Here is a 14,099-nt window from a genome sequence, read left to right on the forward strand (position 1 = left end):
AAATAAGAGTTAAAATAACTTAAATTATACTTCAAATGAAACTAGTCTGCATAGGAGGTGAACATCTAATATAAAAGGGCTTCATCTGATTGGTCAAATGCGTAAATGGATTTATTTGATTCACTAAATACTTCAAGGTGCCATAAGTTTGTTTAAGCACATTTCAAGTACCGGTATCCTCTTATTGTGATTTTCGCCATCTTTTGCGATAAGCGTATTGCACAGATAGATATCACCATAACGATAAATTTGCGACTTATTGAGCAGAACTAGACCACATAGATCCCACCAGCTTTGCTATCAATAAAATGTTCGTTTTGTACGGTTCCACCTGACTCAGGCTTTCACAGATAAAAGGGAAATCATTAAAATCCAGAAGGATGAATGTTTCATGAACTTTCTATATGAACCATTCATTTAACATCATAACCACATGTGGTTCAGCCGTGAATTCTGGACTCATTTAATCATCTTTTCTGATCATAATCAATAAGCACCTTATGTTATTATTACTTGAAGTGATTATGTATTTTGTCTTTTTTGGAATCATCTTTGCTATTATTTGGAATATGAACCCTCCTCGCCCCATTCCTTAAGCAATTTACCAAAGTCTATATTTATCCTATTAAATGAGTCATGTAGAATATGTATGGAAGAAAATTATTATATTTATGATGTCATTTACACATGCTTGTATACTTAAAACTATGCATTTCTATTATTTTCCTCTGTAATTTTTATATTACTATTAGTTCATGACTTGTCTTAAGTTAGTTTTATCTATATCTATCATTTTGTGTGTTTTCTTAAGTTTTTGTTTCCTTGAAATGAACCAATTCCCATTTTAAAAACAAATATTCCAATATTTCAGGACTTTACTCTGAAGTCAAAAACTATGACGGCCTGTTTATTTCACATAAACATGTATGTTCTCAGCCCAAATATACTTTCGACTCACAATAGCTAATATAAAGTACTGGCATCCAAGGATCCAGCGTCCATAAAACATAAAGGTTTAGGTGTTTACAGTTTAGATTTGAACCCTTTTAGGAAGTTTTTAGTTGTTTCTTTCCGAAAACACAAACTTATCAAGGAAATGAATCAGAATCATGTTGTGACTGTCTGAAAATACAAACCTGTTGTTTTCTTTTCTTTTTATAAAATGTTCAAGAATTTAATTCCTTCAAACTTTATTAATCAAAACGATTCTAAATGTATTTTAAGATGCTGGCAACCAACCTTACCCACAATGCAGCAAGGAATGACTTTAGAAATAAACCGGTAGTTTCAAACGCATTTATTTCAGTGAATTTAGCAAAAATATTTACACAACAGTGTACATATGTACGAGTCCTTAAGCAGAAGAGCTTTTTGTCTCTGCACAAACGGACCGGAGGAAGTCGCTCGCTCGCTCGCGCCGCCCGTCAAGCCGGTCGTCTCTAGTCCAGCGTGCCTGCAGAGAAAAAAATGATACAGTTACCGGATGCACAAACATGTCAATGAAATGTTCCTGTGCACACGCTGTCAGTAACATGCATGTGCAGAAAGAACGTGGGTTTTTTTACCTTCAAGAAATGCAAACTCGTCTACGGCCTCTATTGCGTTGTCTGCAGGGACAACAAAACAACAACAAACGAATGAAACTCAGGAGGAGAAACCACTGAAGTTTGTCAAATGAAACACAAAAAAGAAACTAAATATGTTTGAATTTTAATGAATTTAATGTTCATTTGTTTATTCTACTGTCCCACTCCGATCATCTGTTGATCCATTTTCAAAACCGTCTTTCAATTATAATGATGCCGTTTTTTGTTTGTTTGTTGTTTCGTGGACATATTTTCTGTAGAGTGGCAGGAGTTCAGTAGAAATTCACCTGCGAGTTGTGGGCGGGGCCTTGGGCCATAGCAACCCATTCCCTAACCGTGTCTGAGAGTTCTCTGTTTACATACTCTCTTACATACAGCCCCTCAACCTAGCATGAGCGGTGCAACAGAAATGGCGAGCGATATTGGAGCCATCCAGAGTTTGGAGCCAGATGTGTTCTGTAGATGTTTGTTACTGACAGTGAAGAAGCGCCGCTCAGTCTTACGCCGCTCTTGTTAGCATGTTCTTTATGTCATGGTTATCTGAACAACTGTTCATATGTTTCACTAATTTGAATAGATTCCTCCTATTTGTCATCAAACTAAATACTTTTACAGTAGTGAAGTTGTAAATATTCAGTCTATACCTGCTATTTATTTTAAGATGAAATGTCTGGTATTTTTTACCGTGTTTTGTTAAATTAATTTCTCCCCAAAGTGCGACTTCTACATAATTATTTCTTCTTTTTTATCATTATTATTTGACTTATACTCTGGTTTGATTTATAGGTTGTTTCTGAATTCCCGCCCTAACCCCTAACTACTAAAAAACTATAGAGCGGCTCTATGTAGTGCCCTGGATTTGAAAAGAAATTCGGAGACCAGGCTCACTGCTTCAAATATCGATTCCACAAAGTTAAAATCTAATTAATATGAGCGTTTTATGACGATTATTTATTATGTCTTCTGAAGATAAAAATGTTGATAGTTTAACAAAAAATACATTTTTTGGCAAAAATCGTTCCGACGCAATGCATTGTGGTCTATATTCGCTGATCTAGTGAGCATTGATGCACGCTGGTTTTTGGCAGAGACTTCTGGGAAATTTCTAGGACTCTGGATTTGGGAGATTGTAGATTCAGACAGCACTACAACATGGCGAATGCGTTATCTGGTGAGTAGGGAAGGAATTTGGACACAACCTACAATTCCAAACTCCAGTGCCCTAGAAACTTCCCAGAAGTCTCTGCGAAAATGATGCTCACTAGTTCGGCAAATATCGAGCACAATGCAGAGATGTGGAGCGTCCTCAGGCCTTACCCAGGTCCTTCCTCTGCAGAGTTTTCCTCTTCCCTTGCTGGGCGTAAACCAGAGCATCTTTGGCGATCATCTCAACGAACAACTCCTGGTAGGAAGAAGAGAGAAACATCACCATCATCATCATCATCATCATCATCACCTCTGACCATCATAGCATCCCATGGTGCCGTGCGGGGCCGAACCTTCTCCTCGCGGAGCGGGCTGCGGGTTCAGGGACTCACCGTGGCTTTGGCGATGATAAACACAGACTCTTGGCTGGCGAGGGACACGTCTGGGTCGGTTTTCATCAGGGCTTTGATGCGAGCCAGCGGGAGTTTGGACAGGCGGCTGCCGCCGGGTGCGGCGGGACCCGTCTGCTGCTGCTGGCCCCCGTCCCCCGCTTCCACTCCGCGGTTCTCCTCCTCACTCCCGCACCTGTCAGACTCCTGCTCCGTAGAGGAGACGAGCGCTGCCATTGAACGGGGAGTTATTTTCCCCCCCACCAAAAAGTGATCAAAAAACAGACGCGCGGATATTTATTAAGCTTTCTAACTTCATGACAAAGATAAAAGTAACAAACGAAGGCGAACAGCAGCGCGCCAGCATGTGCTTCCGGTCTAGTAGAGGCACTGCATCCCTATTGGTCAGTTTCCTTTGGTCCCGCCAACGCTTTCAAGTCAATGATTGGACAGATTGGACAACAAAGCCGTATGATTGGTCAAACGTGACTGCCACTCAAACAATGTTACCGCCCAACTACCGACAACTCAGTGGCTCAGTCAAATGTTTATCAGCTGTAAGACTCTTTCAAATAAATTTGGTGAATATAATTTAATCTTTTCATTAAGATTAGTAGATAAAAGAAAAAAGTGGGTTAAAAATAAATTAACAAAACACCAATAAACAAAATGTCCACAAGGTGGCAGCAAAGTGAAGCTAAATATAAAGCTGTTAAAAGCAACAATCTAAACAAAGAGAAATTTAAAAATTACTCCCGAAACTACCTGACAAAAACGGTTTGAAAATATCTGGTACTCTTTTCTTTTGATTATTATGTATTTTATTTTTTCATTTAATCTGTTTTTATTTAAAGTTTCCTTACTGTACATTGCCCCTAATTTTGCATACCCAATAAAAAAGTTAAAATGTTGCAAAGAAAACGCAAATTAAGTTTTATGAAAACTGTAAATATTTTTCAATTATGTTGTCAGAAGACATTTCTTTAACTTTTTTTTGGTCATTTTATTGAGCATCTATATTTAAACATGTGTTTTTTACTCAAGAAAAGAAAAAAGACTTTATCAGAACTGCTGTGCTGTTGCCTCTAAACTCTTTACCTTTTTTTAAGAGGAAAGTGTTTTGCAATGAAACAGACTGTATTTAGCCATTTTAATTTCAATTGTATAAACATAAAAATGTTGGTTTTCTGTTGCTCAGACACACAAAATACAATTCTGCAGCCTCTTATTTCCTTTAGAATTATTGTGTATAGAATAATGCTTAGGAAATGACAGATAATATGTTCAAATGCCAATATTAGAAACAAGAAACTTTGCAGTTGTTTTTTTTAACTTTGCACTCCGAAGAGCTCCGCCCTGCAGGCTGTTAACGACACTGCATTTGATTGCTATACATGGGGGCTGCAGGTAGATATAACTTCTCCTCAACTTTGGGGTCTAATTTAAAAATATGTTTAAAAATATATATTCGCTTGATTTATTCCTTTTTAATTTTTTTTGTAAAGAAAATAAATGACGAGGACAGAAACCCCTTTTCTCATTTTTCCCATTTTTTAAATTTAAAACCAAAAAAGAAATGTATATAATTTCTTTAAATGATGTAATGTTTTTTTCACATGTTTTTCTTTTGCTGCGGATGTTTTTGTGTTCATGTATTTGACTTTAAAAAAAAAAGAATAGATCCGGTGCTGCCTCATTCTGAGGTCATCTGATTTTATTTCACAGTAAGAAACAGACTTTAGTGCATAAATGTGATCGACTGCGGTTCAGGCATTGAAATGATCATTTCAGCGTTTTCCATGAGGGACAGTTCGTTCCGGAGAACATGATGTGCAGTTCCCTAATACACTGCATTAATAGGATTGTGAGGAGCGATTGAGCCTCTGAAGCTCCTTCACGTTTGGTCACAGTCAGGTATTAGAGCGGCCGCGACGGAGATGAAGGATCCACAAAATCCAGGTAACTTTAAAGCAATTTTATCTACTTTTTTAATTTATTTTTTTAACAGTGAAAAGTGGTTGGATGTGATTCATTACTTGCTTAGAAATTGTTTAAAGGTTGCATTATTTTTCTTATTTGTCATATTTAATAAAAAGCAAAAGTAATTGTAAGAACATCAAATGCTTTTAACTTGCATTTCAACATTAGTTACAAGTTTTTCTTCGATGCTATACAGTCGATGACAACTGCAAATTAGATTAATTTTATAGAAATAACGCTCAGATTTATAAATGGACAGTTTTCAATTCATGCATTTACTTATTCGGTGGATGAGTTTATTGTAAAGTTGAAACAAGTGACATTATTTTATCTGAGTTAAACTTATAGTGAAAACATTTTGTCTATTAAAACTCTCATCCATCCAGGATGGTTCTGAAGTAGAAAAAGACTTCAAAAGGTCGTCTGATTTAAGTTTTTTATCTTCACAGAGAGTCCAGAACGTTTTATTCTTTATTGTGAAATGCAAATATTGAAACATCAGTTATTGCTTTTATTTATTTCCAGGTTTATGGACAAAATGACAGCAGTGCTATACTCATATGCTACTGTATTTATGACTTAAGGGGTTTCTGACTGTGACCTTATTTCAGGTTTTCTCAAGTAATCGTCTGAATGGCTTTCTCCAAACAGAAGTGGCTCACTAATACTCAGACTAAAAGAAGCAAGTAATCCAAGCCATTCCAGGACTTTAGCCAGCCCTGTGCTAAATTTAACCCACATTGCCCTGGAGGTGGCACGCTACCATCACAGTACAGACAGCAGACTTAGTTTGAAACCTGCAAAAAAGCGCTGCTCTGTTATTCTGAAGGTTTTCTGGCACACGAGCAGAGCAGCTTTGACCCTGCAGCCACGGCTCTTTATTTAATCCTGCTGCAATCAGCCGTTTCCTGGAAAACGGCAGGAAACTCGCCGTAAAGTTGGCAAAAAGAGAGAAACTATTGTGCAGGGAGAGAAGAACGAAGGCCCGGAAAGACATAGATCTCAGTCCAAGAATCAGATCTGGAAATAAGGAGCAGAGAAGTTTCCAGCTAATGTTCTGACCCACAAGTCCAGAATGAAGGGATTTTAAATCTTCAAAAAATGGCTTTGGGCTGCTGTGTGGTGTCAGACATTTGACAATTGGGAACAATAAAATGCAGACAGGAATCTCAGGGTGTTTTCTTATTTAACCCCGTAAATCCTCTGGATTAAAGAACGGGGGGGGGGTTAAGATGTTTTTGATAAAATTGCAATCTAATTATTTGTGATATTAATAGTACCAATTAGGATTTGTTAGGTCATTATTCAGTTTTTGCTCACAACAATATTAGTTTGTTAAGGACAAAATCCCCTAATTTACCCACTGTCTCATATTTGATCCACCGTGCTGTGACTTAACTATCAAAAATGAATTATCAACAAATGCAGCTTTCTTTGAATACACCAAGTAGTAATGTAAAACAAATGAATAACAATACATCAGTCATTGTCACCATAAAGTTTTGAAAATAAAACATTTCCCGCAAAAACTCTTTTTGAGATTTCACCTACGACTGTAGAAAAGGACTGGACTGAGCGAGTGTGATATCGCCCATAGAAAGTCACTGCCTTACTTCCGGCTCCAGCCAAACGAAGCCAAATCAGACGCCATTTGTCTGCGGTGCGGACGTCGCCATGCTGGAGCCGGACGACGGTGGTGATTGGTCCAAGTCGGTCTGAGTCGACGTTTCTATGGCAACCGCTGTCTCCAATCAGGAGTGAGAATGTTTGAAGTCCACCACCCTTCCACTGAAGGCGGGCTTGTGAGAATCTCTCAATCAAACGTTCAAGGTGGGGGCCAGCGGGCACCTGAGGCATCTGATTGGTCAGTTCATAACTTGAATATTTGAGATAAGACTAATAGAATTGAATTGAACGACTGAGTAACAGCTGTTTAGTTCTTTGCAGAAGTCTAAGGGATTTTGGCTCCTGGGAGCCAGTAGGTACTTCCTGTTTGGAACGCCAGAAGGGAGGAGTCACTCAGTCCAGTTCTCATATACAGTCAATTGATTTCATTCAATTCAATTTTATTTGTATAGCCAAAAATCACAACAACAGTCGTCTCGATGGGATTCATTCATGAAAGTATTCATTTTGAAATGAACAGAAAAAGCCCTTCTACTGCCCCGAGTGGACTGACTTTGAGTTACAGGGCAGAAAACATTGGACTCAGACAATTTCCAAATTCCCTCCCTACTACCTAACTACTAGAAAAAACATATAGTGCGGGACTTTCTAGTTAACTGGATTCTAAAAGCAATTCGGACACCACTGCTTTTTTTTTAATGGCAAATATGACGTCATCGATTTCTAGAAGTAAAACCTAATAAACATGAACATTTCATGAATCCACTAATGACGAAAACTAGGAGAGTTTCAGAAAAATAAAGTAAAACTCAACTTTTTCACATAAAAAATAATTTAAATTCAATGTATTGTGGTTTATTTTTGCCAATCTAGTGAGGATCGGTGGCCATTTATTGGTGCACACTGGTTTTTTCGCAGAGACTTCTGGGAAAATTCCAGGGCACTCCATTTTGGAACCTTAGATCCCGACAGCAGTACAAAATGGTAGCGAGCAGTGACGGAATTCTAAAGCAACCCAAGTTATGAACAAGTAAATTTTGAAGGAAAGTTTGGATCTTTAATTGGATATTTGGATCCTCCGGCAGCCCCGTGACCCCGAGAGGAACAAAACGGATCAGAGGATGAATGAATATAGGGTTCATTTCAGTCCTCTTTATTATTTTTAATTACAGTTTTTCGAAAGTTTATTAAGAAGTAATACAAAGCAGAAATCTTGTCTTGAATGAGAGTTTTTTGGATATAATTCTACTTTATTTGCAGTTATTAACAAACGCTGTTTTTTTATTTTATTCCTGCAGCTCCTCAGCTGTTTGGTCTGAATTCTCGCCCTCTCTTGTTTTAAAGCTGTCAACGCGCGGTTATGGCCAAAGCACAAAATGTGGAAAAAATCCAAGGATCAGACGGCGAAGGCGGACAAACCTGCCCTGCTTTCTCCCTCTTCTGCCGCCGGTGCCGTCCCACAGCTGACGGAGGCCGAGAGACTGAAGCAGACCCCCCTGGAAAGGGTGATTTACGACATGGCCCACAACGACAGGGTCGTCAACGAGCTGATTCTGGGGCGAAGAGTCAGTTTCTATGAGCTGCGGGGGGAGATCGGTCAGGGTAACTTCTCTACTGTAAAGCTGGGCATCCACGCCTTAACAAAAGGTAAAGGTACCCCTGGTCATTGGTTGCATCCTTATCCTTTTTGTTCTGACTGGCATTCTCATTCTTGCAATTTGTCTTCTGCAGCAGCAATTCTCAGCATCTAACATAAAGAAATGTACCATCTTTCATTTGAAAATGAACGTTTCCATGGAAACGGTGTCTGTGTGTTCTTCACCAATAAGCTTCTGCCCCCGCTCGACCCCTTTCACCTCAGGAGTCTGTTTTAAGTCCGTCACTGACTTTAATCCTCCGTCTTTTTATAGAAAGAGTCGCCGTTAAAATCGTGGACAAGACGCGTCTGGATAAGAAAAGCCAGCCTTTGACCTCCTCCGAGATCAGCTGCATGGAGAAGCTGAGCCATCCCAACATAGTGCGCCTCTACGAGGTGATCGACACCAGCAGGAAGCTGTACCTGGTCATGGAGTACGGCAGCGGCGGAGACCTGTTCTCCAGGATAACCACCAGAGGGAAACTCAACGACCTGGAGGCCAAACTGGTCTTTGCGCAGATCATCTCTGCCATCAAACACATGGTGAGCTTCAGTCACTCTGACTGTAAAGGCCGTGACACACAGCTAGCCACTACGTACATTTTGCGCATTTTTGTTTCCACGTGTGAAATTTTTCGTCTTTCGTGATCCGTAAATGTGTGGCTGTCCACGATTGATCCTTGTATGTCTAATGGACTTTTCAGGCATGTACCACCGATGTATGACTTATTTTAGGCCACGGTCCGGGTGAATACTCGATTCTGATTGGCTGCTGGGTGTGCATTAAAAAGAGATAATCCACAGTGATAACCGCACGCCTCAAAAAGTAGTTCCGGTCACAAAGCTGAAATGTTCTGTATCACTGCGCCGGCTTCTTTAGAACAACCTTTACCGTCATCATCTGGACAAAAACAAGCGGTAAGAGGTTTTTTTCTCTCTGAACTGATGCTTTATTGACACATCGTGATCATCAGCATAGAAATTGATTTCCTTTGCCGCTGAAGTCGAGGTCGGAGCAGTTCCACCGCACTACGTAACGAATAGTCCACTTTTTGTGAAAAAAACAAACCGAAAAAATAACAAGAACAAAGTCCTAGAAACTGGCTGAATATTTATTTCTTTTGTAAGTGACCAAGGTATACGTGGGTTATTGGCCTTCGAAGTATATATAATTATATACGGTATGTATACATCTATGCTGAATAAAGCATCAGATCAGAGAGAAAGTTCTCCTCTTACCGCTTGTTTTTGTCCAGATGATGAAGATAAAGTTTGTTTTAAAGAAGCTGGCGCAGTGATATTGAACTTTTAAGCTATGCTGGAACTAATTTTTTTTAGGCGTGCGGTTATCACTGTGCGTTATCCCCTTTAATGCACACCCAGCAGCCAATCAGAATCGAGTATTTACACAGACTATGGTATGACAGAAATCAGTGCACGACGTGGAAGCCTGAACCGTCTGACGCATTTGTTTTCAAAATTTTTCTTTCTTACTGCGCCTTTGAGCCAAGATTTCACCCTCCACACAGGTTCAAACACACAAAAATTTGCACGGCAAAAGTTTCATTTTGAGCATATTAAACAAATTCCTCCTAAAAATGATGACATCACAGCGGAGAGGAACCGTCAACAAAGGAACGGGGCCAAAGTCTCTAACGGGACTCAAAAACAGAACATTCCACAGTCTATTAACAAAACCACAACACTCGTGTTGGGAACATGAAAAGAAAGCTGGAAGATTATTATGGGATGGCCACAGAACCTAAAGGTTGGCGGGCATTTTGTGGCAAGGAAAACCTTCGTTCGAGTGAGCTTCACAATCCTTTCACACAAATGCTGCCGGGTTAAGTTTACAACTACTACCTAAATTTCATTGACCTTTGACCTTGAATAGGGAGCCATCTTGAGTTTTCAAAAAAAATCACCTTTAGGACCTTCCACAAATGAACCGTCTCCTAGGGGTTTTGATCTATTGCCTCACGACTCTTTGAGCTTCACAGAGAAGCTACTTGGGGAAAAGATGTTGGTTTTTAACATTTTAAAGCGGTGGAAGCAACTTTTGTTTTGCTTTCTGCTGCTCGGCTCTTGTCAGTCATGATTCTAAAAGGACCCTGTTGCATAACGTGGACGAAACACCAGCTGTGCAAGTCTGTGTCAACACTCAAAGTGGGATTTTACTCTTTCCTGGGATTAAACGTCCTCACTTTGCTATTCCTGCTCAAACTTTCCCAAATGTGTCTTTCAGCACGACAGCAACATCGTCCACAGAGACCTCAAGCCGGAGAACATCTTCTACACCACCAGCTACTGCATCAAAGTCGGCGACTTTGGCTTCAGCACGCAGTCCGGCCCCGGCGAGCTCCTCACGCATTTCTGCGGCTCGCCGCCGTATGCCGCTCCTGAACTTTTCAGGCAGAAGGGATACGTGGGATTTTACGCAGACATCTGGGCTTTGGGGGTTCTGTTGTACTTCATGGTCACAGCGACGTTGCCCTTTTTCGGGGAGAACCTGGGGAGGCTGAAGCGCTGCATCCTGCAGGGAGCTTACAGCATCCCAGCTTATGTGCCTGAGCCGTGCCAGCTGGTCATCAAGGGCATGCTGCGGATCGTGCCAGCCGACCGCTGCACCGTCCCACAGATCACAGACAGCACTTGGTTAAAGGGGATCGACTACCCCGGCCCGTACCAGCTTCTGCCGGGGTCGCCGTCGCATTTCGCTCAGCCTGGCAGGGTCCTGAGTCCTGAGGAGCAAGAAGTGAAAAACCTGATGTCAACTTTGGGTATTTTGGCAGTGAATCTCCAGAATAATCAATGCTTAGACTGCAGAAGCCCGCTTACGGGAACGTACCGGATCCTGTTGCACCGGGCTCAGAAGAGGAGGTCGGTCCAGGCCGTGGGATACTCGGTGCTTCACCCCGAGGAGTACGAGAGTCCCAGCAAGTGGTGTGAAGCATCAGTCGACCGAAGTCTTCCCACTGCTGTGTGTGCTATACTATGATGAGGAAACACTACGGTGGCCCTGAAGGTCAAATCATTTAATGGGAAAACCAATTAAAGACCGGAACAACGAATAAAAAAGCAAAACAACGAACAATAAAACGTTACATTTTCACAATCACGACAAAATTCCAGAAACCAAAATACAAAAAGTTAACATTTTGGGAAGCAAAACTATTTTACAGAAATCAATGAAAGATTAAAAATGAAACAGAATAAGAAACAGGAAAAGTAAGTATTATGGGATGTCATTGATTGGATGATGATGTTTAAGTTTTGAAGAAAGTTGAAAGGTGAATTAACGTCATCATCCAATCAGTGATAACCCTTAATACCTGTTTTTTCCACTTTCACTTTCGTTTTTTTCCTTTATTTGGAATTACATTTTGGTTTTGGGAATTTTGTTTTGATTTCTAAAATTTGAATACTATTTTAATTATGTGTTAATTATTGTTTTCCTGTTTCTCTTTCTTTATTATAGTATCTTCCACCATTTAATATTTTCCAGGATTTCTGCCTCCATTGAAATCCATGGGGAATCCTTGGAGCAGAAGCTCGCTGGTTCGATACCCGGCTCTGGCATTTTTCACAAATATTTCTGTTCTGTTATTGTCAACTTTGATCATTTCTTTCTTCTTTTTTTTTGTGCTAATTGTTACCATTTAAGTTTTATTCTTATTCAGAAATACAGCATCCAACCCTGCCTTTTCTTCTGGAAATGCAGTTCCTTCTAGTTTGCTTCGCTTTTATAAATTGTCATTGTGATTCTATGATATTTTTTTACATTGATTGATTTGATTTGGACTTCAGGGCCAGTGTAAAAAACGGCTACAAAGAAAACCCATCTCACGCCCGCGTCCCCATGCGTGTTAGTCATTTAGGACACGTGGAGGATGAGGCCTCTCCAGTAACTAGCTCTGTCATGTGGTTACATCACGGCAAACGTCTTAATGACGCATCATTTAATCAATCTGTAAATGGGCATCAGCATCCTCCAATCCCACATCAAGCTCCTGAAATAATCCGAGTCTTTAATCCCAACAAACGGAGAACATGCTTCAGTATACGTCAACTGGAATATACTATAAACCCAACAACGGCTCTCTCTTCAATCTGTTTTGGCGGGTTTGAATCTAAAGAACAAAGGTCGGATGCTTGAAAAGTGGCGATGAGTTTTTTTTATGCGACAGAAATAACTGGAATGCTCATTTCTGTTCTGCTTCCTTTCACTCTAACTATGTCCGATAAATATGGTTTGTTTTCGTGCTCAAGTGATGAATGCTTCATGATTGTTGGCCTCAACCTCACGCCAAGCTGGATTACAATCATGGTCCCAACATGGTCAGGCTTTCAAAAAAGAAATAAAAAAATGTATGTGTGCAGCGGTAGCTGGACATTCTTCTGCAGGCGAGGGAGGGGGGGTGGTTATTTTTGGACATGAAATGCTTCCTTGTTTGTTTGTAATCCTTGGAGATTAATATAACTTTGATTTATTGGCTGGTTCTCTGAAGCTCATTTGGAGGAATGTCAAGCGTTTTCTCGTTAATGAGCTGTTCTGTGAGTTCAGATGATAACGCAGAACTTGTCTTTCCTCTAAATTGAAGATCAGTTTTCAGAATGCTTCTTCTTTGGTTCTCATGCAGTTTGGATTTGTTCTTGATAGTTCTGCAGACATCGCTCGGTCCCTGTTATCTTCAAGTCCCCTGGTATCCTTCCTTCTTTTTATTATCCTTCTTGTTTATTCATTTAGGTGACTGGCTCCACGACAAGAACAGAATTTTGCAATATTGCTGTGGAACCTCAACCGGCGGCCTGTTCACACAGGAACTTGTACACTTTGTGTTTTGGCAAGACCAAACATGAATGACATTATCTACGCATGAAAAAGTGCCAAAAAAAAGAAGAAAAAAAGCAGAAAAAACGGTTTGCTGCTCACTTAGGAAACTGGTTTTTGCTTCAAAGTTTTCTTTCACATGGGAAATAGTTAACACCAGTCAATAAAGTCCTTAAAGCGTTCTGTGTGCATCTTGACAGCAGAGATTGAGATGTTCACAGCAGAGGTTTGCAAATAAAACATGCTCGTCATCTGTTTGGTGTGCGCTCTGAGGTCTGAGCGCCAAACATCTGGAGCGGCTTTCAGAAATGTAAAAACTTGGTCAAAAATCCAAAATCCACAAACAAAAACGCATTTGGACCACAGACTCAGGGTTTTCTCACGAAAGTAATTCAGGTCTCTGGGGGAAAATATTTTGACAAACTTAAACAACTTCGGAAGTTTCATTAAAATTGAATGACCCAGTTTCTCAAAAGTACATCTTTAAGCTGATTGTGCAGCGCATGAACTGTGTTTTCATTCTTCAAGTCCAGCCATCTAGTTTGAAATCCTCATTTTTCCATCATAATAAGATTATCACAGGGACATCTTTAAAACCATATGCAAAAAAGGAGGAAGCCTAAAGAAGGAAAAGAACAATAATCTTAAGAAAATGACTAGAAAGAAGTAAAATTATCCATCTGTGCAGCAGGATATGTTTACTTAACAAGAAATATTAAAACAAGAAATCAAAATCTAAATTTTGCATTGAAAAGCGGAAAATATTCCAAAAAAGTTCATTGTTAAATTGAATTTCTAAAAATTACATTCTATTATCTCGATAATCAGTATTTCTTTTATTAGTTCTAAGAAAAGAGTTTTTAATTTTCACGTTTTTGATGTACCTCATTGTAGTTCATTTTGAT

The 14,099-nt window shown here is 39.8% G+C and overlaps 2 protein-coding genes across 2 annotated transcripts; one reads left to right on the plus strand and one right to left on the minus strand.

Annotated features, from left to right (window-relative positions):
• Positions 1 to 1,282: 1,282 nt before the first annotated feature.
• Positions 1,283 to 3,530, minus strand: pole4 (DNA polymerase epsilon 4, accessory subunit). Its single transcript, XM_004068363.4, has 4 exons — positions 3,125 to 3,530; positions 2,904 to 2,988; positions 1,566 to 1,607; positions 1,283 to 1,453 (listed from the first exon to the last, which is right to left on the minus strand). Exons 1-4 carry the CDS (start codon positions 3,356 to 3,358, stop codon positions 1,440 to 1,442), a joined length of 375 nt encoding a protein of 124 aa, XP_004068411.1. The 5' UTR covers positions 3,359 to 3,530; the 3' UTR covers positions 1,283 to 1,439.
• A 1,275-nt stretch (positions 3,531 to 4,805) lies between these two features.
• On the plus strand, positions 4,806 to 11,910 carry LOC101159907 (serine/threonine-protein kinase NIM1-like). The gene is made up of 4 exons (XM_004068436.4): positions 4,806 to 5,080; positions 8,072 to 8,374; positions 8,638 to 8,906; positions 10,609 to 11,910. Exons 1-4 carry the CDS (start codon positions 5,059 to 5,061, stop codon positions 11,359 to 11,361), a joined length of 1,347 nt encoding a protein of 448 aa, XP_004068484.2. The 5' UTR covers positions 4,806 to 5,058; the 3' UTR covers positions 11,362 to 11,910.
• Positions 11,911 to 14,099: the final 2,189 nt, after the last annotated feature.

The sequence above is a fragment of the Oryzias latipes genome, chromosome 4, assembly GCF_002234675.1.
Source record: "Oryzias latipes chromosome 4, ASM223467v1".
Classification (NCBI taxonomy): domain Eukaryota; kingdom Metazoa; phylum Chordata; class Actinopteri; order Beloniformes; family Adrianichthyidae; genus Oryzias; species Oryzias latipes.

Coding starts and splice junctions, on each gene's coding strand:
- pole4 (XM_004068363.4), bottom strand. CDS start 3,358: ATGGCAGCGCTCGTCTCCTCTACGGAGCAGGAGTCTGACAGGTGCGGG. Junction 2,989..3,124: donor TTATCATCGCCAAAGCCACG/GTGAGTCCCTGA, acceptor TCTTCCTACCAG/GAGTTGTTCGTTGAGATGAT. Junction 1,608..2,903: donor TCTGCAGAGGAAGGACCTGG/GTAAGGCCTGAG, acceptor TTGTCCCTGCAG/ACAACGCAATAGAGGCCGTA.
- LOC101159907 (XM_004068436.4), top strand. CDS start 5,059: ATGAAGGATCCACAAAATCCAG. Junction 8,375..8,637: donor CATCCACGCCTTAACAAAAG/GTAAAGGTACCC, acceptor GTCTTTTTATAG/AAAGAGTCGCCGTTAAAATC. Junction 8,907..10,608: donor TCTCTGCCATCAAACACATG/GTGAGCTTCAGT, acceptor TGTGTCTTTCAG/CACGACAGCAACATCGTCCA.